The sequence below is a fragment of the Serinus canaria genome, chromosome 2, assembly GCF_022539315.1.
Source record: "Serinus canaria isolate serCan28SL12 chromosome 2, serCan2020, whole genome shotgun sequence".
Lineage (NCBI taxonomy): Eukaryota > Metazoa > Chordata > Aves > Passeriformes > Fringillidae > Serinus > Serinus canaria.
The window spans coordinates 78,161,924-78,186,944 of record NC_066315.1 but is presented as its reverse complement, the minus strand read 5'-3'; the positions used below and the strand labels follow the sequence as shown (position 1 = coordinate 78,186,944).

General features: G+C 38.3%; 1 protein-coding gene across 1 annotated transcript in view; it reads left to right on the top strand.

Annotated features, from left to right (window-relative positions):
- The window catches only part of TRIO (trio Rho guanine nucleotide exchange factor), a 244,483-nt gene that overhangs the window by 139,497 nt on the left and 79,965 nt on the right, over positions 1 to 25,021 (top strand). Inside the window, exons 19-30 of the mRNA XM_009096317.4 lie at positions 1,411 to 1,525; positions 5,923 to 6,038; positions 9,343 to 9,465; positions 12,530 to 12,724; positions 12,836 to 12,951; positions 13,508 to 13,574; positions 14,353 to 14,462; positions 15,516 to 15,585; positions 16,045 to 16,134; positions 18,033 to 18,125; positions 20,316 to 20,427; positions 22,389 to 22,579. Coding sequence (XP_009094565.1) covers positions 1,411 to 1,525; positions 5,923 to 6,038; positions 9,343 to 9,465; positions 12,530 to 12,724; positions 12,836 to 12,951; positions 13,508 to 13,574; positions 14,353 to 14,462; positions 15,516 to 15,585; positions 16,045 to 16,134; positions 18,033 to 18,125; positions 20,316 to 20,427; positions 22,389 to 22,579 — 1,398 coding nt within the window. The remainder of the gene's footprint in view (positions 1 to 1,410; positions 1,526 to 5,922; positions 6,039 to 9,342; positions 9,466 to 12,529; positions 12,725 to 12,835; positions 12,952 to 13,507; positions 13,575 to 14,352; positions 14,463 to 15,515; positions 15,586 to 16,044; positions 16,135 to 18,032; positions 18,126 to 20,315; positions 20,428 to 22,388; positions 22,580 to 25,021) is intronic.

The following is a 25,021-nucleotide window of genomic DNA, read 5'->3' as shown; positions in this document are numbered from 1 at the left end:
GCTGTGGAAAGCAACAGTGCCCGTTCCAAACTACAGGTGTGTCCCCAACTGCAAGGATGTGGGAAGTGGTGTGTTAACTGCTTCTGACAGTGATTAAGAGAATACTGCCAAGTTCATAAAATTGTAGCCAGTTTTATAAATACATTTCCTGTTGAACTTGAGTAGATGTCAGATCTCCCAGTGTGACTGAAGAGGAATTGGAAGTCACTGCTTTGAGCAGCTGTCATTCTAAAGAATGCTTAGAGGCTGCTGCTTTGGAAGAGAAGTGAAAGTCACACAGTGCCATTGCTGCCTGTGCATCAGAGCAGCTCTCAGATGTACTGGGACAACAGAGGAATACGGAAGGAGGAAATGGGTTGACGGGCATCTGGAGTTGGGTTTTGTGTAATAGTCTTCAGATAAATGAAGGATTTTTGTTCCAACTAATGTCCTAGTGAAGAAGATTATTGATCATACTGAATCTGATGTGCAGCATGTGCTTGCAGAGCAGTATAACTAACTTTGTTATCAAAGGCATTTTCCAGCATCACCATGAAATAGTTAAGAGCATAAAACTTATTTGTTAGAAACCTTCTTGTTCTCATTACACAGACTACAACACTCAAAAACATATTAACAGAACTCGAAGTATACAGCCTAACAGATCCTTCTGCAGCTGTCATGAATTACTAATCTTTGTTTTAAAATGGTATGAGAAATGATATAGTATCTTTGTTGCTGTATCAAACCATTCTACCTTCATCTAACCTATTGAAGTAGCATTCCATAATTTGCATGTTAAAAATGAAGCAGACAACCCATATGTAGTATTTGATATTTGTTAAGATGAAGATGACAGCTGAGCTGAGTGCTTGCAATATAGTGGCAAGGACTGAAAGCTCTCAAGGCCTTGCCTTTGTATTGTAAGAGTAGGCGTTACTATTTTAGCATTTTTGGTTTCACTTCAGCAAAACATTCACTTTTTGTTTAAAGTACTAATGGATGTTTCTGAATATGGGTACAAAAGCATGTGCAATGTTTACACAGTAAACAGCTTCAGGTGGCACATACACTAAACAAACTTCTCTGTGAGCTCTGAGTCATGCTGAAGGACCTAGAGCAGATAATTGCTTTTCAGGTACTTCAGAAAAGAGGAATAGCATTTTATTTATTTATTTTATTTATTTTATTTGTATTTTTTTATCTGCTTTGTTTTTTCTCTGCCAGGTAAGCTGTAACTGCTGTTTGGTGGAATATCTATTTTAATAGTTGGGTTGGCTTGGCTTACTTGTGGAAAAGATTCAACATGCAATGCTTTCCAAAACTGAAGAGGGTGACAAATGTACAAAAAAGAGAGTTAGGAAGATCTTTAATTTCTTCTGCATGTTTATTTGTGCATTTTCAAATAAAGTTGTACCTCTGACTCTCTAGGCCTGCACACTGGCTCGGAGGAATGCTGATGTCTTCCTGAAATACCTGCACAGGAACAGTGTCAACATGCCAGGGATGGTGACACACATCAAAGCACCTGAACAGCAAGTAAAAAGTAAGGAGCTTCTTGTTTTCTTTCTTCTCACTAGAATGTGATCATCATGTGCTGTGGTATGTGTGGATAGGGTAGTGAAGCTTGCCCAAGTGGAAAGAGTTCTGTCAGGCTTAACAGGAAACAAATTGCTTGCACACTTTGAAGGCGCTGACAGTCTTCAAAGTCTCATATACTCAAATGAAGTTGCTTGGAATTCTTTTATCTGCTACTTACACCTAATCTTCTTTCTATTTGAGACCCAAATGTGTTGCTTTTATTGAGACAACGAGGTAGTAAACTTCCACATGATAAGGTTTGGTCTGAAGCCAAATGGGAGCTGCTCAGTGTAAGCTTATTCAGTGTGTTGGTGTCAGGCATTCTGCAAGCTCCCTGGGAGTGCCAGAGTGATACGAGATTATTGCTTGTACGATGTCCTTGAGCCCTTCAGATAGTTTGAATCAGTGTTGAGGAACTTCATGAAGTATTGAGTAACTTACATCATGTGTAAACTGGATGTGTGGACAGGTAGTAGCTGAGGTGAAGCTGGAAAGAGCTACTACGTGAGGCTTGGCTTTTGCTAAGATTAATAATACATAGTCCTGCTTTAAGGGGTAATAAGCACCCTAGGGAATGGAGAGGGAGAGACCTGTAGGGCTTTGAGGGACAGAAGTGCAAAAATCAATAGGGTAGGCGTAACTGCTGGGTGTGGTAGCAGAACAGAGATCAGAGAGATTAGAAGTAAATATTGCATTTTAGTAACTTAATTGCCAGTCATATTCTGCTCTATGCATTTTGAAGCTGTGACTGAACACTCTGGCCACACTACAGTCTCAAAACCAGAGAAGTCTGATTTCTAATTAAATGCTGTTTGCACCAACCCGAAGGGGAGTTATGCATATGATGTAGCCAGACTCAAGAGGAACATGGCAGTAAGTCCAGAGAAAAAGTTGCAGCAAGGAAAATTCTATATGGGAGAAAGTGTTACAGCAAGATGGATTAGAGCAGATAGCCCAGACAGGTAGTAGGATCTGTACCCCTAAGAATTTAAAACTTAGTTGAACAAGCCCCTGGAAAACTTTGAAGTTAGTGGTGCTTTGAAGAGGAGATTAAAACAGATGGCCTGCAGAGGTCACTTCCACCCTAATTTACTTGATGACTCTATTAGAAAAGGACATGTTCACTGGCTCACTTTAACTACAAGGGTTAAACAGCTCATTGTTTTTCCTCCGTTCCCAACATTTATAGAACTGTACAAAAGAAAAGCTCAACACAAATACCAGCACTATCAATAACTGAAGCTGACATTGTCATTTAGTTCTTCTTTCAGTAAGAAACAAAGAAAACCGAGCAGAAGAAAGCAGGAAGTTGTAGCTACCACACTTACTGAATACTGGACATTTCTTTTTTTAAATTCAGTTTTGAAATCTGTATAGGAACAGTCCTTCTGAGAAAGGTAAATGTGCTTATATGAGGAAAGAATATAAAGATCTTGACTAATGTCCTTAAGAGTAATAATTACATATCAGAACCATAGAGTTACGCATGTTCTGCTTACATTTAAAATTCTGGATGAGTGATACATGTTTAAAAAGCAACAAAAAACCAACAAAAATCCCCAAGTAGAAAAAAATAAGCTGTTTCCTCCATAAATCATGTAATATATGCTTCTGAGAATTAAACATGAGTTAAGATAGAGATAGTTGGGACTCCTTCCTGTTAGGTCTCAATGGTATGGTGATAGCTGACCAAATGATAAAGAAATTCACTCTGTTCTTCCTGTTCAAATATGCGTGTCAAGAAAAAAAGAGATGTCCTTTCATCTCTTTTCTATATCGAGAAAAAAATGGAGTGTTTATTTTAGTGAAAGAGAGGTTACATATGTTCTAATAGAGCATTACAACTCAGATGTATGCTTGAGAGTGGCAGACTGCAATCACTGTACAGTTTATAAATTAATGCCTTAAAAACTTGAGTAAGCTTTGAGATCCTGCAGAACTGCTGAACATTTTTCAAAGACCTCATTCAGTGGCATACTTGATCCTTATTCCCAGAGGCAAATTAAGTTATCTGGAAAGGTGATGTCTTAATCTAGGCAAAGTTTAGCTAAGCATATGCTTCATGGGGAGCAGGAATTGCAGTGGTACTGAACTCTGAGAGGTGTCCTTATGTCTCTGCATACCAGTGTAAATAGTTTCTGTGATATGCAGTTAAGGGTACCCAATCATTGTCTCACTTAGGAAGGAACTGTGGCCTAAAACTGTGCTGGGGCATTGTTGGTGGATTGAGTTGGTGACAATTCCTGTAAGCTCAGAGATGAGAGCATCTTCATCTTTGTTTCTGCTGCTAAGTCTGTGTGCATCTGTGTTACCTGTCTCTGCTGTACAGGCTGCAACTGAGAACAGCTCAGGAACTTGTCTAATGGTGCTTATATTTTTAGATAGGTTGATAGAAGGATGCAGAGAGACAGCTGAGAGCTCTTTGAGCGTGGAGAAGAAGCTGAAGGTTTAGGGAACAATACTAACAAATGTTGTAATTAAAGTAAATGACAGCAGGAGGGACTGTAGTTCAGGTGGCTTGAGATAACAGAGATGCTTTTCAAAAGCTAGTATTAAATATTGATGTTCTATAACTTCCTTAGAGTAGTTTATAGAATATTTTTTCTCCTCTTTGTCAGTCCAAGAAATTAATGGCACTAACACTAACAGTGCCCAGCCAAATATCTCTCACTGCCTTGCCATCTGTATCATGTCCTGACAGAACAAATGCTGTTCCAATTTGCTGAATTCACCTCGCTTGCTCTTTGTCAGAGCTACTTTGCTTGCGTCACTATCAAGATGTCTCTTTTTATGTGTTGTGTCCATTTGGGTGTGTTGCATTGTATAATGATAATTGTGTCCCACCCACTCCACCTCCCTGCCTCCTGAAATCTGGCATATACTCTGAGCGAGTGTTTTGGAGGTGACATAAGGCAGAAATTAAACTGAGAAAGCAGGGGATCAGCTTTCAGCTCACAGCAGATCAGCTCATAGCTTGGCATATGAGAGGAGCCTGACCAGCAAGAAATAAAACTTGGCCACAGTGACCACATTCCAACCAAAAGCAAATTCTGGGTGATCTCAGTACCCTGTGGCAAGTGGGAATATGGTGCTTGTAAGCAGAAGGATCTTGGCAGGGATGCAGACAGGTTTCATAATCCTTAGGGAGGCTGTGACAAGTGGTTGTGTTTGATCTCAGATCTCTGATGAGGTAGACAAAGATGCATTTCCTCTCAGGCTTCCTGTTATTTGAGCTTGTCTTGTCAAATTGTTTATTGGAATTGTTAGCTTTTGGGTTGTAAAGCATGGTGGACCTGCACAGTGGGAGAGCAGAATGCAGAGACCTTAAGACACCTAGCACCTGATAGCTTTCACTCGTAATTATGGATTATGGAAAATAGTCAGCTCTGGGTATAAGTAGAAAAGCAAGTAGTGTTGTGTAAAAAGACTTTTTTGTGGTCGCTTCTGCTGGACCTCTCTTTTGGCTCTGTGCAATTGCAACAGAATCACCTGGTGGAGGCATTGAGTGTCCCAATTCCCCTGTGCTGAGCTTGCCCTCTGGATTTGCAACAACTACAAAGTCAAGTAGGGCCGCTGCTCTGGAAGCAGCAGAGGGTAAAGTGAGCTTCACGGGAAACTGCTAGAATTTCTTTTTTCAATGGAAAAGCCATAAGCATTAAAGAAGCAGAATTCAGATAAGGTCTTCTGCATAAGGTCTATGCATATCTGCATAGCACAAGGTCTTTGCTAGGAAAAATTTAAAAGTTTGGACATGTGGGATTTGGATGTGAGTTTTCTGATACTGAGGAATAACAAACTGTGGAGTTAAGTATTTGATTACCTGGAAGTTCTGCCAAGGTTCAATGAACATTCATATTTAACAAGGCAGCTTACTTATGCCGCATTTGTCTTGTTGTGACCTGAGGTTGTACATTTGTTCATCTGTACTAAATCATTAAAATACTTTATAGGAGACGGATATATTAAAAATTCCCTTATTTTACTTCAATATAATATGTTAAACATGTTGTGATTACTTTTGCATGCTTATTCTTTCTGAGGAAGCCCCGTCAAGTGCCATCTTTATCAGCCTACATTTTCAATCCTGCTATAAGTAGTGGCAGTCCCCTTGTGAAAAATATTTGAGAGGAAAAAAACATGTCAGTAGTAAGTTTTAATTGCATCTCTAGTTTTTTAACCAGTAGTTCTGTAAGTAATGAAAAAGGAACACTGTGTTTATTTATATCAGAAAATAAAACAAAGGGAAGACTAACAGAAAGAGCAAGTGTATAGTAAATTCTACAATGTAAAGTACTTTATTCTCCTGATTTTAGAGTGATATTTTAAATTTGGTTGTCATAAGCTCTGTTGTCATTCCTTCAGATATCTTGAATGAACTGTTCCAGAGGGAGAACCGTGTGCTGCATTATTGGACCATGCGTAAAAGGCGTCTTGATCAATGCCAGCAGTATGTGGTGTTTGAAAGAAGTGCCAAACAGGTGAGGGCTTCACAGGAAAATCCTCTTTGGTTCACTGTCTTCTCACAGTAACAAATTTGTCATTCACTTTAATATTTCAAATGGTTAAAATATCAGAAGGATTGAAGTAGCAAATTGAATTCTTTGCCTTCCCTTTAATACAGAGCAACTAAGTACGGTGAGGAGGTGTGTCTGTAACTGTTGTAACTTAAAGGTGGTGTTTTGCTTCTGCCAGCTTCATCTGGTACTGGCAAATCTAATTTCTGCAAGCTTGTGTTTGACAAATTGTTATGCTTGTTAACTTTTACACACACACCTAATTTGCCTGGGGAAATTACAGGCAGCAGCATTTTTCTCAGATGTTGGAGGAAAAATATCTAATTAAGTTGATTGGCAGTTTTAGAAATCTGACAAGTTGGATAACTCATTAAACAATAATAACTGAATTACTTTGGTTCTTCAGTTCTTTGTATTTGGTTTCATGGTTTCCTGCATGATAGATCCACCTCTTGGTATTTTGTTGAGTTTATCAGTCTGAAAAGAACTATTAAGTAACTACCACACACGCAAAAAAAATTTCCTTCACTAATCAAAACACATGCCTTAGAAAGAAATAGGGGTTCAAGGCAGAATTGGTAAGTAGATTGATCTGTGATGGCTTTTTAGTTGGGTTTTTTTTTAACTGATTATAAGACAAAGAAAGGAAGCTATCTGTTCCTATTCTGTGGAAAATGACACAATGCCCATAGTGGTAAGTATAGTCAGATCCTCTTGAAAGGGCTCAAATATCTAATATTTTATTTCTTTCTGACAGCTAATTTAGACAAAAGTTTAAATACTATTGGTCTGGTTTGCTCTCTTGAAAGAATTCTCAAGTCTGCCTTTCATGCTTTCACAAAGAAATTAATGCAAGATGCATCTTGGGGTGAATTTGAAATCTGATACTTCATTAAAACAATGCCACTATCCCTTCCCTGCCCCCCTGTCCTCGCCTCCCTGCCCTACTTTTGAATAACCTTAATTTAAACCTCTGACAAGCACATGATCTACTTGTTTTTGTATAGAGATTACTAACCAACAGTCAAACACCGGAGATAAAGATCTGTCAGCATTTTCATTGTAAATCCCATTTTTCAGCAATCACCAGTTCAGTCATCAAAAAGCAAAGTGAACCAAACCATATATGGGACTCCACAGTGATTAGCCAAAAAAATGGAAATGTTGCTGTCTTCATTTAGATGTCTTTCTGGAATTTGGAAGAACCTGTTCTTTGTGCTTTCAGAACTTGATGCCCCTGTGATGGAAAAGATATCATACCAGTTTGCAAGAACAGTGTTAGATTCTCAAATCCTTTCAGAGTTAAGGGCTTACCTGATCCCTAAACTGATTCCTCCAATTCTTGTAGTGATACTTCAGGTGAAATAAAAGCTGATCTAAACTGTAGGAATTAGGATCAAGTTGAACTTTCTGTTATACTGTGCCTCTAGAGAGCTGCCAGCAAGTTCCGAAAAGACAACATTGCATTCTCATGGCGGGGGGATTGGAACTACATGATCTTTAAGTTCTCTTCCAATCAAAACCATTCTGTGATTTGGGGAAGGGCAGCTTTTTGTTTATCATTAATTCCAGCACTATGTTATAAACCCACTAAGAAAAGGCAGAGAAGTATTAAATGTTGTTGGTAATATGGTAGCCATGCTGTGCCTGTCCATATCAGTCTTCACTTGCAATGATTGACATGAGAATGACAACATGTGTCATAGAGGTGGTTGGATGAAATGTTGCTTTTTTTGTCAGAAGTCCAACAGTTGTTCCATCAGCAGCTTTTAAAAGTGTAAGCCCCTCTCATCAGGCTGGCATCTGCACTAGTATGTGGCTAAGAAAATGGCATCCTGGCATTCACATTCGGTGTTGAATTTGAAGGCTTTCTACTCATTTCAGGTTTTGCACCAAGAAGGAAAAGCATTAGAAGTGGAAGTAAGGGAATCAACGTTGTTTCATCACAGTTTGATGAGCTTAAATCATTGATGAAATTATAATACAGACTGTGCCTTTTCTGATTCAGTGTAAAGATGTGTGTGAAACATACATATCTACTGTCCACCAAGATAAATCTTTTCCTGTTCTTGCTAGTGTGGATAGATAGCACTCATAATTTCAGTTTATCCTTTCAAGGGAAGGGTGAGGACCCACCAGCATTCTACTACTTTTTCTCTTGGGGTGTTAAATTTTTGTCTAGTGTTCTGTGCATTTACTGAAGATATAGAAGCTGCGCATGCATTTAGTAATAAGGTGGTCCTGAGCAAGCTGTATAAAACTCTTTGAACATCTGCTATTGGCTTTTTCAGAAACGAGAAGTTTCTAAGCTCCCATCCCTCTGCCTGCTGCTGTAGGAAGCCTGTATTGAGAGCTGCAGAACAGTTGTCAGTTAGATTTTCACTGCTATGCAGCAGTTGGAGACAGCTCTTGCATTTTCCAGGAGCCAGAGATTCCTCACAACCACTGAGTTATGCTTAAAAGGGCAGCAGGTAATGTGGGTAAAGCATAGATAATTTACAAAGATCAGCATTTTTCATAATAGTGAGCAAATAAAGTATCAGAATGTGGAAGGGAATCAATCTTAGTTTGCAGTTCTTTGTTGTTGTTTATTTCTACTTATACATACATGACTTGATTTAACTGAGACATCTCACTGTTCCTTCTCTGCTGCAGGTTTTATTTCTAGGAGCACAGACAACACTTTGTGTGGCTGGAATACATGTCAGCAAAAGAGCAAAGTGATAGTTAAATCTTATGTGCTTGGGAAGTTTAGCCTGTTCACCTGTCTGTCTTAAGTACATTTTTACAAGTTGGAACATGTATATTTCTGAGCATCGCTGTCCCATGTGGCACCAAAAAGTGATTTTTTTTTTTCCTTTTTCCTCTGAGGAAAAAGGAAAGTATACTATTAAAATATTAGTTAAAAAATTAACAAACAAACTAACAAAATTAGTTAAAACAAACTAACTAAAAAAATTAACTAACAAAATTAGTTAAAACCTTTTAATAGCGGGCTGCTGTAGTCCTGCAGTAGTCGACTTCCCTGAAGTGTTTGGATTCATACATCATTTTTCATTCTCAAAGCATTGCTTCATAGTCTATGTGAATTATTTCAGAGTTATGAACTATTTGGTATTGTAGAGGTATTAGATGATTGCCACAAATGGAAAAGAGTAAAATTCACCTATGGCCAAACTGTATGTGTGAAATACTGATTTCAGATGGTTTCTATTGGAAAAAATATATTGTCTTTTTTCTTACTTTTCTTCATTAATGCTCTGTTTAGGCTCTGGAATGGATTCATGACAATGGAGAATTTTATTTATCCACACATACTTCCACTGGTTCCAGTATCCAGCACACTCAAGAGCTGTTAAAAGAACATGAAGAGTTTCAGATCACAGCAAAGGTAAAATAAATTTTAGAAATTATCACAAAATACTTAGAGTTGGAAGGAACTCCTGGAGGTAAGTTAGTCCAGATACCCTGCCTTTACTGGGTCCCCAAGAGCAGGTTACACAAGAATGAGTCCATGTGGGTTTTGAATGTCTTCACAGAGGGAGCATCCATGACATCCCTGGGCAGCCTGTTCAGTGCCCTGCCCCCCTCAGTGCAAAAAAGTTCTTCCTGATGTTGAGATGGAACTTCTTGTGCTTTAGTTCAGGGCTGTTAGTCCTTGTCCTGTCACTGGGCATCACTGACGAGTCTGGCACCATTCCCCTGATAGCTGCCTTTGAGATATTTTATATTTTGGTGAGATCCCCTCTCATTCTTCTCCAGAATAAACTGGCCCAGCTCCCTAAGTCTCTCCTTGTTAGAGAGGTGCTCCAGACCCCAAACCATCTTTGTGTTGCTCTGCTGGACTCTCTCCATTAGCTCCTTGTCTTTCCTGAGCAGTGGAAACCAGAATTGAACACAATACTCGACATGTGGCCTCATTAGGGTCAAGTAGAGTGTCAGGATCACCTCCCTTGACCTGTGGCCACACTCTTCCTGATGCACCCCAGGATACCCTTGGCTCTCCTGGCCACGAGGGCACTGCAGGTTCATGCTCATCCACCAAGGCTCCCAGCTCCTTCTCCACAGAGCTGTTACCTACTAGGTCAGCCAGCAACCTCTGCTGGTACTGGGGTTATTTCACCCAGGTTGCAGGACCCTGCCTTAGCCCTTGTTGAACTTCCTTAGATTCCTCTCCCAACTCCCCAGCCTATCGAGCTCTCGCTGAGGCAGCACAGCTGGTCCCTCCCATTTCATATCATCAGCAAACTTGCTGAGGGTGCATCATGTTCCTTCTCCTGATTGTCGATAAACAAGTTGGGTAGAAGTTGAATTATGTAAGATTTGAAACAAAATAGAACACCTGAATTCCCCTTGCCCATCAAAAAATCCCCCAAGGATGTGTTCATTAAGATCTGTTTACTTGCAGTGGCTTTCTGTCTGTATTTCTGCTGAGAATAGAATAAACCAGAAGATAATGAGCAGATATTCATGGTTACTGGAGCTCCATGAGCCTCATGTGCTGTTGATTTCTCATGACAAAATCATAGTGAGGTAGCTTAAAAATGTTTTCAATACCTACAAATGTTTCAGGGCCTTTGATTTCCATTTTCATATCTTCATGATTGAGGAAAACTGAATGTTCATTTAGGATATAAAATGCAACAAGCTGTATTATTATTCTGATTATTAATTAGAAGATATTAGAAAAATGAAAGCTATTTATTTGTTAGGTAACTAATTTTATTAAAGTATTCTGTGCTTCTCCTGTAAACCTTTTTGAGTCAGGCAGCAAAATGTTATTCTGCATCTCTGGATGGAGATCCGGATGCATCTCTGGAGGCCTTTACAGGCCTGAGGCTGTAAAGTTGTCACTCCTGAGGCTTTCCAGTTTTCACATGGGAAAGACAGATAACCCCTGCATGACTGAACTACCTGAGTTTTTAGCCTTGTCTGTCTCTGGGTTTTTCTGCCACCTGTTCAAACTGTTACCTGTTTTTCTCTCTGCCTCTCTAACCTTCATAGAGAAATAATCAAGCCCAGGAAAGTAAGCAAGTGTTCATTTGTCTGAAGGATCACCTCCGAAGAGACTTGGAGATGGAAATGGTCAAGGGACATGTGGGAAGGGAGAAAAGAAAATCCAGAAAGAACAGAGATCACTTTTGATGTTCAAACCTGGATTTTCTTCTGTTTGATCTTTGCTTTTAACTTTGATTTCCTGGATCCCTTCCAGTATGCGGAGCACCACTACTCCTCCTTATTTCCTCTTTCAACCTGCAGATGACATTGGTGCCCCTTTTGAAAGCATGTTGTTTGTGTCACTCCCTTGGCATTTTGATACCTGTTAGGAGGATATCTTAGCCCTTGCTAATTCCATACTGAAAATAAATGCTTGGATGAGGGACCATTGGGGTGTTGTCTTAGATAGCATGAGTTCTAATGTCATTATAGTGTGAGGATTTCATATCCCCAGAGCTTCACACCTCCTCGATGTTTCTCACAGGCAGCTCCTCTAAGCACTGACTGTTCCTGGTCCTTGCAGCAGCCATCTGACTCCAGATCCCACTAATCCACTCTTTTATACCACTTGCTCTTACTGGCTACAGGTGTGGCCTGTTAAGATCAGGCCTGCTTCTAATCTTTAGTAACTGGTCCAGCTGCAACTCATTGGGGGATTAGACTACCTTCTATATCACCTTAATTTACCCAGACTGTATCCCCCTACATGAGGGAACAAAAAGAATTAAGAGAGGACAAACTTGATTTTTTCAATCATGTTTTTATTGACTATTTTGCTTAACTCCCTGCTAGCAAGGGCCCGATGTGTAAACTCATCAATTGTGGATGATTTATGATTTACATGAAAGAAAGTGCATAATCTTAGGCAGTTTGGGAAAAGCATTTAGAGATTTGGTGATAACTACTTGTTTCTCTTAGTTTCTCTCAAACAGCTCTGTGCCAACAAAGCATAATCTAGAAAAGATTTAAAGAATTCAGTCTTCATCCATTAAAGATTAAAGCATATACCAAGACTTACTTCCATCTCAGCATTTCTGTGGTATCTAAAGGAGGTAGATTCTTGGAACTGTGGGCCAGGTCTAATATCAGTGCTTCAGTGGTAATGAAAAAAATACCCACTTTGGCATCAAAATGCCTTTGTATTGATGCAAGAGTACTCATGCTGAAAGGCTTGCCAAGCAGAATTTAATCTCTGGGTTAGATATGAAGCACATATTTCAAAGAAAAATAAACAATCTGCTTCTAGTCATGTAATAATAAAGCCCAAAGAAACCTACATTATTCTTGTGCTGTTTTTAATAAGTAAAAGGTATCTGTTTAAAGAAGCTCTGGGAAGAGAGGGGAAGAAGGTAGCTTCTTCAATTCCTTCTCTAATGCACTTAGTAGCAGTTAAGCAAAATGACCCCCTGCATGACAGGTAGAGCTTGTAACTGTTCGATATTTTCCTGTTTTCATAGCAAACCAAAGAGAGGGTGAAGTTGTTGATACAGCTGGCTGATGGCTTTTGTGAAAAAGGGCATGCTCATGCAACAGAGATTAAAAAATGTGTCACAGCAGTGGATAAGAGGTACAGAGACTTTTCCCTGCGCATGGAGAAATACAGGACCTCTTTAGAGAAAGCTCTGGGTATTTCCTCAGATTCCAATAAATCGGTAAGAGAAATTTGAGTGTGATGACAGACAAACAATCTTTACTTGCATTTGGTTTAGCTACCTTTTTCTCCTGTCTCCTTCCCTAATCAATTCTTCCTTTCTTTAATAAAGAGCAAAAGCTTGCAGCTGGATATAATCCCAGCCAGTGTCCCTGGGTCAGAGGTGAAACTGCGCGATGCTGCTCATGAGCTTAATGAAGAAAAACGAAAGTCTGCCCGCAGGAAAGAGTAATACATTTTTTTATTTTTAATCAATGAGAATGCATAAATCAATCCTGATAATGAAACAACTGTCATGGCTTGTCTGGCAGCTTAGAAATTATATAAATGGTAAAAAGAGAGTGGATAGTACTCAGTATCTCTTATTGCCATTTATTCACATGCTTGTTCTTGTTTCTTGTAGATAATTCTAGCATGACAGAATCTTAAACTTTCAAAACTGTTAGACTTCTTTTAACATGCTTTTTTCCTTTTTAGAAATAATGTGAAATAAATGTGTAAGGGGAGGAAGCAAAACAAAAGTTAAATGGCTGTAGCAGTGAAAAGTGTTAGAGAAAAAAATTCCATCTCCTTCCCCATTTCTTTTTGTCCTGGTTAGTAATGGAGGGATGTTACCTTGTAGGTTTCCTTCCTCTGTTGTCTCTCTTCACATTTCACTTCTCAGATTTTTCTTGCTGCAGTGGAAAAGCAAAAGCTGATGAGGAGAACGATGTGTTCTGGTTATTATGCGTTCACAGTGGTCTAACAGACTGAGATTTGATTATTCTTTCTGTTGTCACCTAAGGTTCATTATGGCTGAGCTAATTCAGACAGAAAAGGCTTACGTAAGAGACCTCCGGGAATGCATGGATGTGAGTTTTCTTGTTTTCACTAATCTTTGAAGGCAGGATTCAATCCGTTGCTTTGTGGGTTTTTTTCTGGTTTTAACAGCAGAGTGTGATTGGTTTGGAATCATAAAATCAACTTAAGTAATCTTACTGCCATTAAGAAGAAACTTAGAATTACATCTGATAACAGCCATTTCAGAATTCACCCTATATGTTTTGCTTTTGTTGGTAGTGAGTTTCAGTATTTGTTCCTCTCCCAATTCATAATCGTGTGGGGGGTTTTTGTTTTAGAGAGAGGAGGGAAAAAGGAGGGGTTTACTTTATTTGCTTTGCTAGCAATAGGGGAGAGCTTGTGCTAATTCTCTTATTATCTGTATCACATGCTCTGCTACTAGCTGACTTTTTGAATAGAAATTCAGTGAGATTCCATGGAAAAGTGCCCAGTAATTGTTATGCTGAAGCAACTAATGTTCAGGGGTGGCTGTTGCACAAAGCATGAACTTCTAGACTGCAGAAATGACCTTGATAAGGAATATCCTGAAGCATTAGAGGTTGTCAAAAACACTATGTATTTTAAATTATGAAGTCTCAGGGACTATGTTAAATTGTCAGTTTTAGAACTTGTATTTCACTGTCAAAATCACAAGGTAAATTTGACACAACAGGCACTGTCACAATTGGAGATGATGCTGCTGTATGATCTTTGCCTAGTTTCTAGTTTAATGCATACTTACAGATACCTGGCTGTGTCTCTTGGGAATTTATCATCACTTTTCACACATTTTTTTTTTTTTCTGGGCAGACATATCTATGGGAAATGACAAGTGGAGTTGAGGAGATCCCACCTGGTATTGTAAACAAAGAACACATTATCTTTGGAAACATGCAGGAAATTTATGAGTTCCACAATAAGTGAGTGACTTATCTTCCATTTCCATACTACTGCTAAATCCAAATGATGACCTGAGGGATTTCCTAGTGAAAATACTGTGTATTTCAATAATAAATGCTTTCCCATTAAAAAAATTGAAAGATTTTCCTCTTGCATTGCTAAATTATTTCAGCTGTTGCATTTTTCAGAGAGGTAGGTATGCCATTAGAAATTATTTTTCAGTCTCGGGCATCTTGCAGCATATAAGAGATTTTTTGGATGCATCAAAATTTTGTAGGTTTATCGGTTGTTCTAAAGAGATGAAAACCATTGAACTCAATAAAATACAAACATAGCATAAACATTAGGGTTCTGTCGTTCTTTCAGAACCCTCATCCCTGATATACAAGTTAGTGGGAAAGAATAAGGCTCCCAGCTCTTCTTGGCTCTTCTTAGCTTCTGTGGAGATGCTCCAGCAACATTACAATTACTGGAGTACAGAGCATAAAGGGGACTTGTCCACTCCATTTCTTCTGAGCAGAGTGGTTCATAGGAGGATCTCTGTACAGAAGTCTTGCTCTGAATCTTCCTTCTTTGCTATTTCCTGGTTATGTACACATTTGTATTGATTATGATTCTTTGAAGTAATAAAATATACCTAGTGTATTCCAGACCCCAATTTTACAGTTATTTGAATGCTTTGTGTTAACTTGAGAACTTGAGTACCCAAAAAGCAAGGTTTAGGGTTTTTTTAAATTGTGATGAAGGTTTTTCTTGAAACTGAAAACAGCAGGAAACCTTCTTGATAGAGAACAACAGCAATTACTAAATTTTTGTGTATTCTTACGTATTAGCTGCATGTCCACTGGTTCAATTTCTGGTCTTCTCATCAGAATTTTTACTAAACTATATTTTATATTAGTACTTTTATTACACATTTTTATCTATTCTTTATCTTTATTTCTTTAGCTCATACATTTGGTATTACAGAAAGTTTTCTAATGGCCTTTGTCCACAGACAGTAGATCCAAACAAGTTGCTCTAATGAACATGTTTCATATGCCTTGTACTACTTGTTTCTTTTCTACCCACAGTATATTTCTCAAGGAGTTGGAAAAATATGAGCAGTTACCAGAAGATGTTGGACATTGCTTCGTTACTTGGGTAATGAAGTCAGACTTAGGTTTAGAAGTAGGAGCGGGGATAAGGATGCATGATGGGACGAATTCTTGCTCTCAGATCCCTTTTTGATTTGTAAAAGTATCTCTTCCTGCAAATTAAAGTAAACTGTGTGTATCTTTAACTGAGAAAACAATAATTAGGGCACTCCTGTCAGATGCCAGTCCTTAGCTGCTCTTGAAGTGTATGCAAGTTGCCTAAACCTGCATGCAGATTTGGTTTGTCTTTGCTTTGAATAACCTATTTTTATACACATTGCTGTTGTGTAAAAACACTTGCCTGATGTGGACTGGTAGTATTTTTATGCTACCAGTTTGAGTGGAAATGTAATTCTGTAGAGCTCAGTTTGATAGGGAAGATAAGCTCTCTGATAATGGCGTAAAAACTTTGAGACAGGAATTATGCTCTCTGATAACCTTTGCAAATTTGCATTTTGTTCTGCAGGCAGACAAATTCCAGATGTATGTTACCTACTGTAAAAATAAGCCAGATTCCACTCAGCTGATATTAGAACATGCAGGAGCATACTTTGATGTAAGTACATCATGTCCATCCTAAAAGATAAAACACCTTGGCTGTTTGACTCTTACTTGTGGTTCTGGTGAGTGCCTAATTTGTTAAGAAAATGCAAATTTCCTGTTAATAACGCTGCAATTTATCAAGCTGTCAGCTCAAGAAAATCAATTCTGTATCTCCCATGGTTGCTTCCATTGCTCAGTTGGTGTTACAGAGCTGTCAAATCACATGTGAAAAGTTGCTGTCAAATACCAGAGCGGTTCAGAACTGGAAGCAGGTTCTGGCAACAACCACCAAGACATGAATCTTCAGCTCACACAAGCACATCCTGCAAATCTTAGCATTTTGATGTGCTTAGTTTGCATTGTATGTAATAGAGATAGAAATGTTGGTTGAGTTTTTTGAGAGCTTTTGAACTGTAATTGCATGTAGTGGTAATTCAGTTCACTGCTGTTATTCAGAAGGGCTGAACCTCCTTATTCAGTCCCACAGTTCCATGGCCTACACATGTAATATTCTGCATAAAAAAGCAAGAAAAATGTAGGTGTGTTAGAAGTTTGAGGGAGGAATTTTGGCCACAGTGACTGAGTTTTGGTTGGACATGTATTAATAGATTATTCAATTAGAGTGCTGTCTTTTTTCCATTTTTTTCCCCACTAGCTGTATGATGACACCACAATTTTTTTATGATGACACCACAATTTTTTTTAGAATTGTTTGTACAAGTAGAGGGAAGTAGAGGAAATCCTTGAAGCCCTTGAGGTTAATCTCAAAAGTCTAATCACTGGGGAAATGAGGTTTCTAAGCATTGTAAGGCAAAGCCTTTCTGTGAAGCCTCTATTAAGTTTTCAGTGTTTGAAGAAGAGCAGATGAGTTACTCAAAATCAGCTAGATATGACCAAAAAAATTCCAAGAAACATTTAGTAAATACCATTTTAAAAAAATAACACAGGGCTCTAATAAAACTATTAGAAATAAATTCTTGCCACCTCCTCCTTTGATCCATCTGTTTTACCACTGTATCCAGAGCTCTCCATCCCCTAATCCACCTAAAATATATTAGAAGTGTGAAGACTTAATTCTGTGCACAGAGACCTTTGTGCTTCCACTGATGACACCACTGGTCCATGTGAAAATATGTGTATCCCATTTTGGGAATTTCTGATACTGTAACCATGGTTTGATGGCACATAGCTGTGGGGCATAACTCACTGTTTGAAATTGCTTGGTTAAAATATATCCAATGTTATGATAAATGGCAGACCCTATGGGTGGAGTTCAGCCCCAATCAGTACCTGAAATCTGTAATCATCCCATTTAGCTATCAGATCCTTAATTCTGTTTTCCACCTTTAGCTTCATGGATGTCATTTTTTTTCTATTTGTAAGTGGCTGGTTTCTTTTCAAGAGCTTGTTAACCTCAGAATCTGTTACTCGGTGCTCCCTCTGGTGGGGGATGAGGCCATCTGTGGCTGTTGGCACTGAAATAGCAGGGGATGCTGAGAAACCTCTACCTCAGCCTTCCTGGTACTCCTGCCTCTTCCCAGCAACACTGGAATGTGAGGGTTTTTCCTCTCTTGCAAGTAGCAAAAGTAGTACAGATCTTAATGTTTTTTAAGAAAGGTGTTGCCACACATTTGGTGTCTCTAATTGCTGCTCTTTGTATTCAGATTTGTTGAAATGTTTCACAGGTACTCTTGGAGGTAATCGTCTTCTGTTTGTACCAAGGGAGCAGGCAGATGGGCAGCATAATGATTCATTGTGCCTGGAATATCTGGTTATCCTGGTTTTTGGTTTTTTTGGGTTTTTTTTTTGCTAAAATAGAATTTCTAGTTGATGTATATTATTTCATATCCCTCAAAACAGTATCTGACTGTTGGTGCTTTCAGTCCTCAAATGTTTGCTTTTTTCATGTAGGAGATACAACAACGACATGGACTGGCCAACTCTATCTCCTCTTACCTTATCAAACCTGTCCAAAGGATAACAAAATACCAGCTTCTTTTAAAGGTCAGTATTAATTCAGAGTTCTTCATCTGATTCTGCTGGTCATAAGAAGGTAAAGCTTTTGCTAAAATCAGGAGGGTTGTTCTACTCTACTCTCCGAGACTCCAGCATCCTGGGCAGCCCCAAATGCTGCTGCAAAATTTTAACAGAAAATGAAAGAAGGCATGAACAAGCAGCTTTTTGTCCAGATTCTGTAAACCAAAAAGAGATACCTGTCTACTGATGTTTACTTAGAAAATATAATTTGCATTTGCAGGATAAAAAAGTAATTCATGGCTATAGGGCTGTAAAACCATTTTTGTAATGGTTTCTACACCAAATTTTGGCAAGACATTAGCTATGCTGTTGCTAATAAATACTGTAAAATAGATATTTATATATAAAGCTGTAATACAAAATATCTCTAAGGCATTTAAATATCTGTGTGTATTGGTAAATATTTACACATAGTGAGTGTACCTGTAGAGCTGTTGCACACAGAGTTTTTATTTGTAATGTTGCCTGGAAATGTCAAGTAAATAGTTGCTGCTAAATAAGCACAATTTTTGGAACCCTGTAGTTAGAACTTTCACTCAGTGGACAGATGTCTTCTCAAGTAAGCAGCAGTGTTCTTGCACTGTGCTGGGTCACTGTTAGGTGGCAATGCTTGTTTTGTTGTAGCAGCCTACAAAAGAACTGTAACTGATCTATGTCTCCCCTTTCTACTTGAGAACAGCCAGGTGTGATTGCTTTTGACATTTCTGAAAAACATTAGAGGCTATTTCGGGTCACTTTGGGTGGAAACAAATCTTTCATTTTTGACTGAAGTTTAGTGTCTGTTTTCCACTTGCAAGGAGTTGCAACTTAGTCAAGTTATTATTGCAGAAATTCTCTGGACTCTGCTGTTTCAGAAATTCTAAGGAATTAATTAATAATAATAATAATAATAATAATAATAATAAGCTTTAGCCTGCAGCTTTATGGAAGTGGTGGGATACATTGGTTTCACCAGTGTTTGCAAAGTCAGATGTCTTTGCTGTGTAGTAAAATGGATTTGTCTGGGTTTCTGGGCTGTCTTTCCTTTTTTTTTTTTTTCTTTTTTTTTTTTTTTCTGTAATATGAGAGAGACGTATAGCATTGTAGGATTAAGAGCCTAAGACTTGAATGATAAATGAGACATTTTACAGTTCTGGAAATTTCACCTGTTTTTGCAAATGGTATTGAAGCTGCTCCTCTTCTTTGCCTCTGACAGATACTTAAGTTACTCTCACTGTTCTGTGGAGTTGTCATGCAAAATTTAGGTGGAATCATGTAGTGTTTTGCTGTGATGGTGGTATTGGTAGTTTAATAAAAACACTGTAATGATCATAATATTAGAAGTCACATGGCTTTCTCTTTAAAAAGGGGAAAAGGAATTTAACCTGAGGGAATGAATTAAGTGGGCTTTTTGAATAACAGAAGGAACATAATATGCCCTTTTGGTTATGTAACCTACATTTTATCTTGATACTGTTCAAATGCTTGAAAGCTGCCAGGAAATTTGAATACCAGCTCAGACACTGTTACGTTAAATCTGTGGGATGTTGAATGGCCAGAGAACTGGATGCCCTAAATTCTGCTACAACACTTCAGCATGTTAAATTTTCTAACTTTGTCCATTAGTTAATGCTAGTTTGTATTGAAAGGTTTTGCCTGTAGGTCGCTTTTAACTGTGTGAACACAGAATACCATTCATGGAATACTTAGAATAAAACAATGTAAATTCTCTTTATCAGCAGTTGTACAGAGCAGGTGTTTGGTGCAGTGGCGCGATGGCTGACATGGGAGGTGGGAAGGGTCCTTTTTGCTGCCCTGCTTTTCCCCATCTTCATGACTTGGCAGCTGCATTGTTCTGGGCCTTGATGTAGCATCTGATAACTGTGTCTGTGCTTATCAAAAAAAGTTTTGTTCTTAACATACCTTTCAAAGGTTTCTTATTAAGCAGATAAACCTGTTTAAATTAGAAGTGGTTAACTGATAGCTTGGGCTGCTCCTTGAAGAACTGATCATGATAGAAACAAAGTACACGGTCATGTCATTGGCAGAGTAAGAAGTTCAAAAATTTTTTATGTGTCAAAAATGATTTTTGGTTTGTTAGAACTACTCTTTGGTTGTCTGTCATATTAGTATAAAAACAAATGATAGAGAGTCATTTTGTTTGCTTGTCTTCTGCAGGAGCTGCTCACGTGCTGTGAAGAAGGTAAAGGTGAGATTAAGGATGGCCTGGAGGTGATGCTTAGTGTGCCAAAGCGAGCCAATGATGCCATGCACCTCAGCATGCTGGAAGGTAGGATTCAAGCTGCATTTTCAATTCATTGTGTGCTGCAGATTAACTTTGTTTTGTGAACGTGTTCTTTTCTTGGATTTTGTATTTTTCATACCATTTTGGCAGGGTTATTTAAGATGCAAATTTATTAAGGGAAATAAGTCGATACAGTCAACTGGTAGAGTTTTGGTAATTTTTGAAGTGTTCTTTCACCTTGATCTATAGTTGTGCCACTGCAGATTTGAAAAGCGTGTAGGCTAATGAGGTAGTCCACTACTCACCCAAAAGGCAAGAGGTGACTGGTCAGATATGCTGGCTTTGACTGCATTCTCCAACCTTAGCTTCTTTGGATGAGGCTCATAAATGTATTAATGATGATTTTGCTGATTTATGCATCAAATAATTGTCTCCAAGAAGTTTGTCTTTTTCACATCTGTTTGCTGCCTGTTCCATAACAGACTTCTGGTTGAAATCTATCTTCTGGCAGTAAAATGTCAGCAAAAGCCAATTTAGCCCAAGCTTAAGCCAGCATAATCATGTTCATGGCAGACAGTGGAAGTTGGATGTAATGCATCTATGTGCTTAGAACAACTTTGTGCCAAAATCTGTTTTGCAATTGGCATGTTATCATTTATAATGGTGCAGTCATACATTTAGTAATAAAAATGTTTTTCTTGGGTGTTTAATTTTTTTAAGAAAAAAAGCAGGGCCCTCTTACCCTACAGTTGCTAAATAAATACTTTTCAGTGCTTCTGGTCAATATGCCTTTTCTTCCTCTGCATTCTGGGAGTAGCATGCAGCTTGTTGTGGAATTTCCAGTATTGTGCTAGATACTGTAAAATTTGCCTTGGTTTTACATGTGATCCTTGATTGTATAAATGCCCCAAATCACCTCTGTTTCTTGATTTTAAGGAGTAAGGATGTGGGTCAGTTTACAGGATCACTTCCAAGTGCTTGTTCAGGAGGTAGTCTAATATAAAGGCTGACCAGCTTTGGTAATAATCTTTTGACAGTGGGAATGTGACTCTGGAGAATATCCTAATCTTTTGCATAAGTTGGTTTTACAACAAATCGTGCATGCATTGTTGAGTCATCCAGTGTTGGACAAATATACTGAGTGAGCACATTTCCTCTTTATGTCTCTGGAGGATTTTGAATGAACATCCTGGTGGAACTTGCCTCTGATCCTCTCCATAACTCTTGCCCTGTTCAGAACATGAGAACTGGCAAGCAGTATCTATTTAAAATACCTTTTGATACCACTCAGAAGAGTGTGATAGACAATTTTTGTTATTCTCCAACTGTAAAGCTGTGTATTAAAGTGGACAAACATTATAATGGAAGTAAAATTGTTGGTATTCTCAATCTTCATATTTTTTTCATTATGTCCCAATACAAGTGATCCAACTAGTAATTACTATGCTGTGGATCAATTCTGGCATGACGAGTGGTAGGCTGACTGTATGCCAACAGCTCCAAGCTGCCATGTTTTTCCATCCCCAGTTGGAACACATTTCTGTACTCGTTGCCCACATGGTAGAGAAGGTGTACCTCCAAAAAAGGTAGCTGGAGAATTTGGCGACTTGCCACTCACAGAAGAACCTGATTTGCTTGGTGTCTTTGCAAGTTGCTTACTTTGTACAGTGGCAGAAAGCTTATAAGAGAAATAATTTTCATCACGAAGAGGTTACTTGAAGCTGACAAAGACAGATTTGTCATTTGTTGGTAAAATACTGCCAGAAGGGTCTTAACAGTTGGATGTCTAAATTTAGAAGTGCATTTGAGCTGCAGTTACATTTAGTATATTGCAGTGTTAAAATCAAGTCTTGTTTTTAGTATTGTTTTCTTGGAATCTCATCTTTTGCAAGTTGTATCAGAGAGAAAAAAAAAATCATACAGTTTAATGAACAGAAGTTGTGTGTTTTATGTTACTTGTATTACCAAGTTTTCATGCTGAATCTTTCTTTTCACTCTGTTTTTAGGCTTTGATGAAAATATAGAATCTCAGGGAGAGCTCATCCTTCAAGAATCCTTCCAAGTGTGGGACCCAAAAACTCTGATTCGAAAGGGAAGAGAGAGGCACCTTTTCCTTTTTGAGATGTCCTTGGTTTTTAGTAAAGAAGTGAAGGACTCCAGCGGAAGGAGCAAGTACATTTACAAGAGCAAACTGTTTGTAAGTATGGGAGAACAACTGATCATATTTACAAAACTGTCTACATTAGGCTTCAGCTAATCTCAGGTGATTTAAGTGTGTCTGAAAAACCTGAACAACTGTTACAGAGCTCTGCAAGAACAGCCTTGGAATGTAGAGAATGAAGCTTTAAAGTTTGGCGTTTTGTCTTGTTTTTAAGGAGAAAGGATAGGCTCAAAGCAACTACTGAAGGGGTCCCATGTCATCTTGGTGTGTCAGGTCAAATGAAAATCAGTATTGGGCTAGACTGGCTTTGTCTTGTGTGTTGAGTGCAGATTCTTTAACACTTGTTTGTATAAAGCAGGATGGAAGGAGTTGATGAGCTGCCTTCAACTTTCTTGTTAATATTGCTGTTAAGGATTCATTTTAGTGGATATTCTACACCTACTGATTGGGGTAGGCAAGAACTTTGTTTTGGAAAAGTTCATTCCAGAATGTTTGCACAGACCAGTAATCTTACAATAAAGTTCTGCATATAGAATTATAGTATTTATGGTCTACTGAAAGGATGTAAAGGTGGAAATGTTTTCTTCCCATCTTAAAAAAACCAAAACCAACAAGAACAACAAAACACAAAAAAGACCAACCCCAAACCTCCACTATTTCTTTCCTTATCTCTAGCATGCATGTTTTACAAAATGTGACTCTGGAATTCACATCCTTACCTTCCAGTCCTGTTGGATGACTTGGGTGAGAGCAGTATTCACACTCAATAAATTTAGGTAGCCAAGTGGCAAGACAGTCTCCCACGGCTTGCTCTGCATCTTTCAAAGGCAAGATTAGCTTTTATACCAAATAGTTCAGAGCAAGTACTTGAAGTTACTTCCCTTCTCAGACCTACATTCTAAAAAACATTATTCTTGTATTGATCATATTGGAATATATTACTAAGTCTAGATGGTATAAATACTGAGTCTTTTCTCTGTGCTTCTGTTCCTTTTCCCTCATTCATTCCCACTTCCCACTTCTGTGTCTAAACTGGTAAAACAGGTTGGTGAAAAAAACAACAACTCTTTTTTTCCATATCTTCTTTGCATATTCTGTCACTTCATTTCCAACACTTGCTTTCCTTCCTGATATTAAATAGCTAGCAGGTAACACAGCTGCAGCTGTTTGTTGATCACACCTTTCTTTGCTTCTCTTAAGAACCCAAAATACAAAAAAAATGCTGGTGTATTGGAGAATATTAATAGGTGCCAAGGGATTAAGTGGGAAAAAACAGAAAAATCAGTCCTGTTAAATTGTCATGTCAGTTCCTTCAACAGGAATTTAGTAGTAGCCTTAGGTCTTAGAGAAGCTGATGGAAATCTTGAAGACTCTCATTGTACCTCATTTTTTAAAATGTAAGGATTCTTTCTGTTGTCATATTCTATCTGGCAAAATATCCTGTAGTGCATCTTACTATTATAGCAGCTGTTATAGTTTGATCTTTAGAAAAGGCATGTGTTGAAAGCATGCATGTTGATTTGAGCTGAAGATTTTGTATGCTATCCTGTGACTTCTCTAAGGGGGCTTTACAAAAATGAGGTCCTTCTCTTTGCTTTGGGCATGATGACTGTCAGGGTTTCCCCAGCACAGGATACTCAATGTCATTATATATATATATATATATATATATATATATATATATATATATATATGTATGTATAGGTAGAATGTGTTAATGAACTCCTTTGACAAGAGATTAAGTGTCCAGGAGCTGTGGGAAAAAAGGCAAGCAGGTGTTACTTTGACAGAACACTCTCCCAGTCACCAGGAACTGGCTGTTTGGGAGCTTCTTCACCTCAGTGTGGTTTCCATGCATCCAGTAACCCACAATGGTTTCTATTCTGTGAGCCTGTCCTGGAGAGCCACGTGCAAACTTAGCATCCCTTGCAGAGAGCTGTGTTGCTCAACTGCCTATTGGGCAAACACAGTTGTGTGTGGAAGGGTAGATGTTGGAATGGGATTATTTTAGAAGAAAAAAATAACTAAAAAGCTTTCACCCACCAACACCAAAAAAAAAAGAGCCACATTAGCATCCAAGTGAGACAAGAAAAAAAGTACTTTTACTCAGGTATTGAGTATCCAGCATCTCATGTGTTGGTGTGTATGTGCTAATGATGATGTGTATGAGGGGAAAAATACAGCTTCTAATCATGTGAGAATACTTAGCAGCTGTTGGGGAGTGAGGGTTCTTTTAGTTTGAGCTCTATTTCTTAGTTTGTAAATTTTTTTTGGAACAGAGCCTGTATGAATTGTTTAAAGTGGAAGCCAATTCACATGAGTGAGATGTTCCAGTCAGAAAGTGAAAACATTTTGGATGATAATTAGCTATTAAGGTCTGACATTAGAACATTCCCAAAGACTGATTGTTCATATAGTTGTCTCACAAAACTCTCCAGGGAAACTGCATTTCTGAATTATTTCATCTGTTTCAGTGGG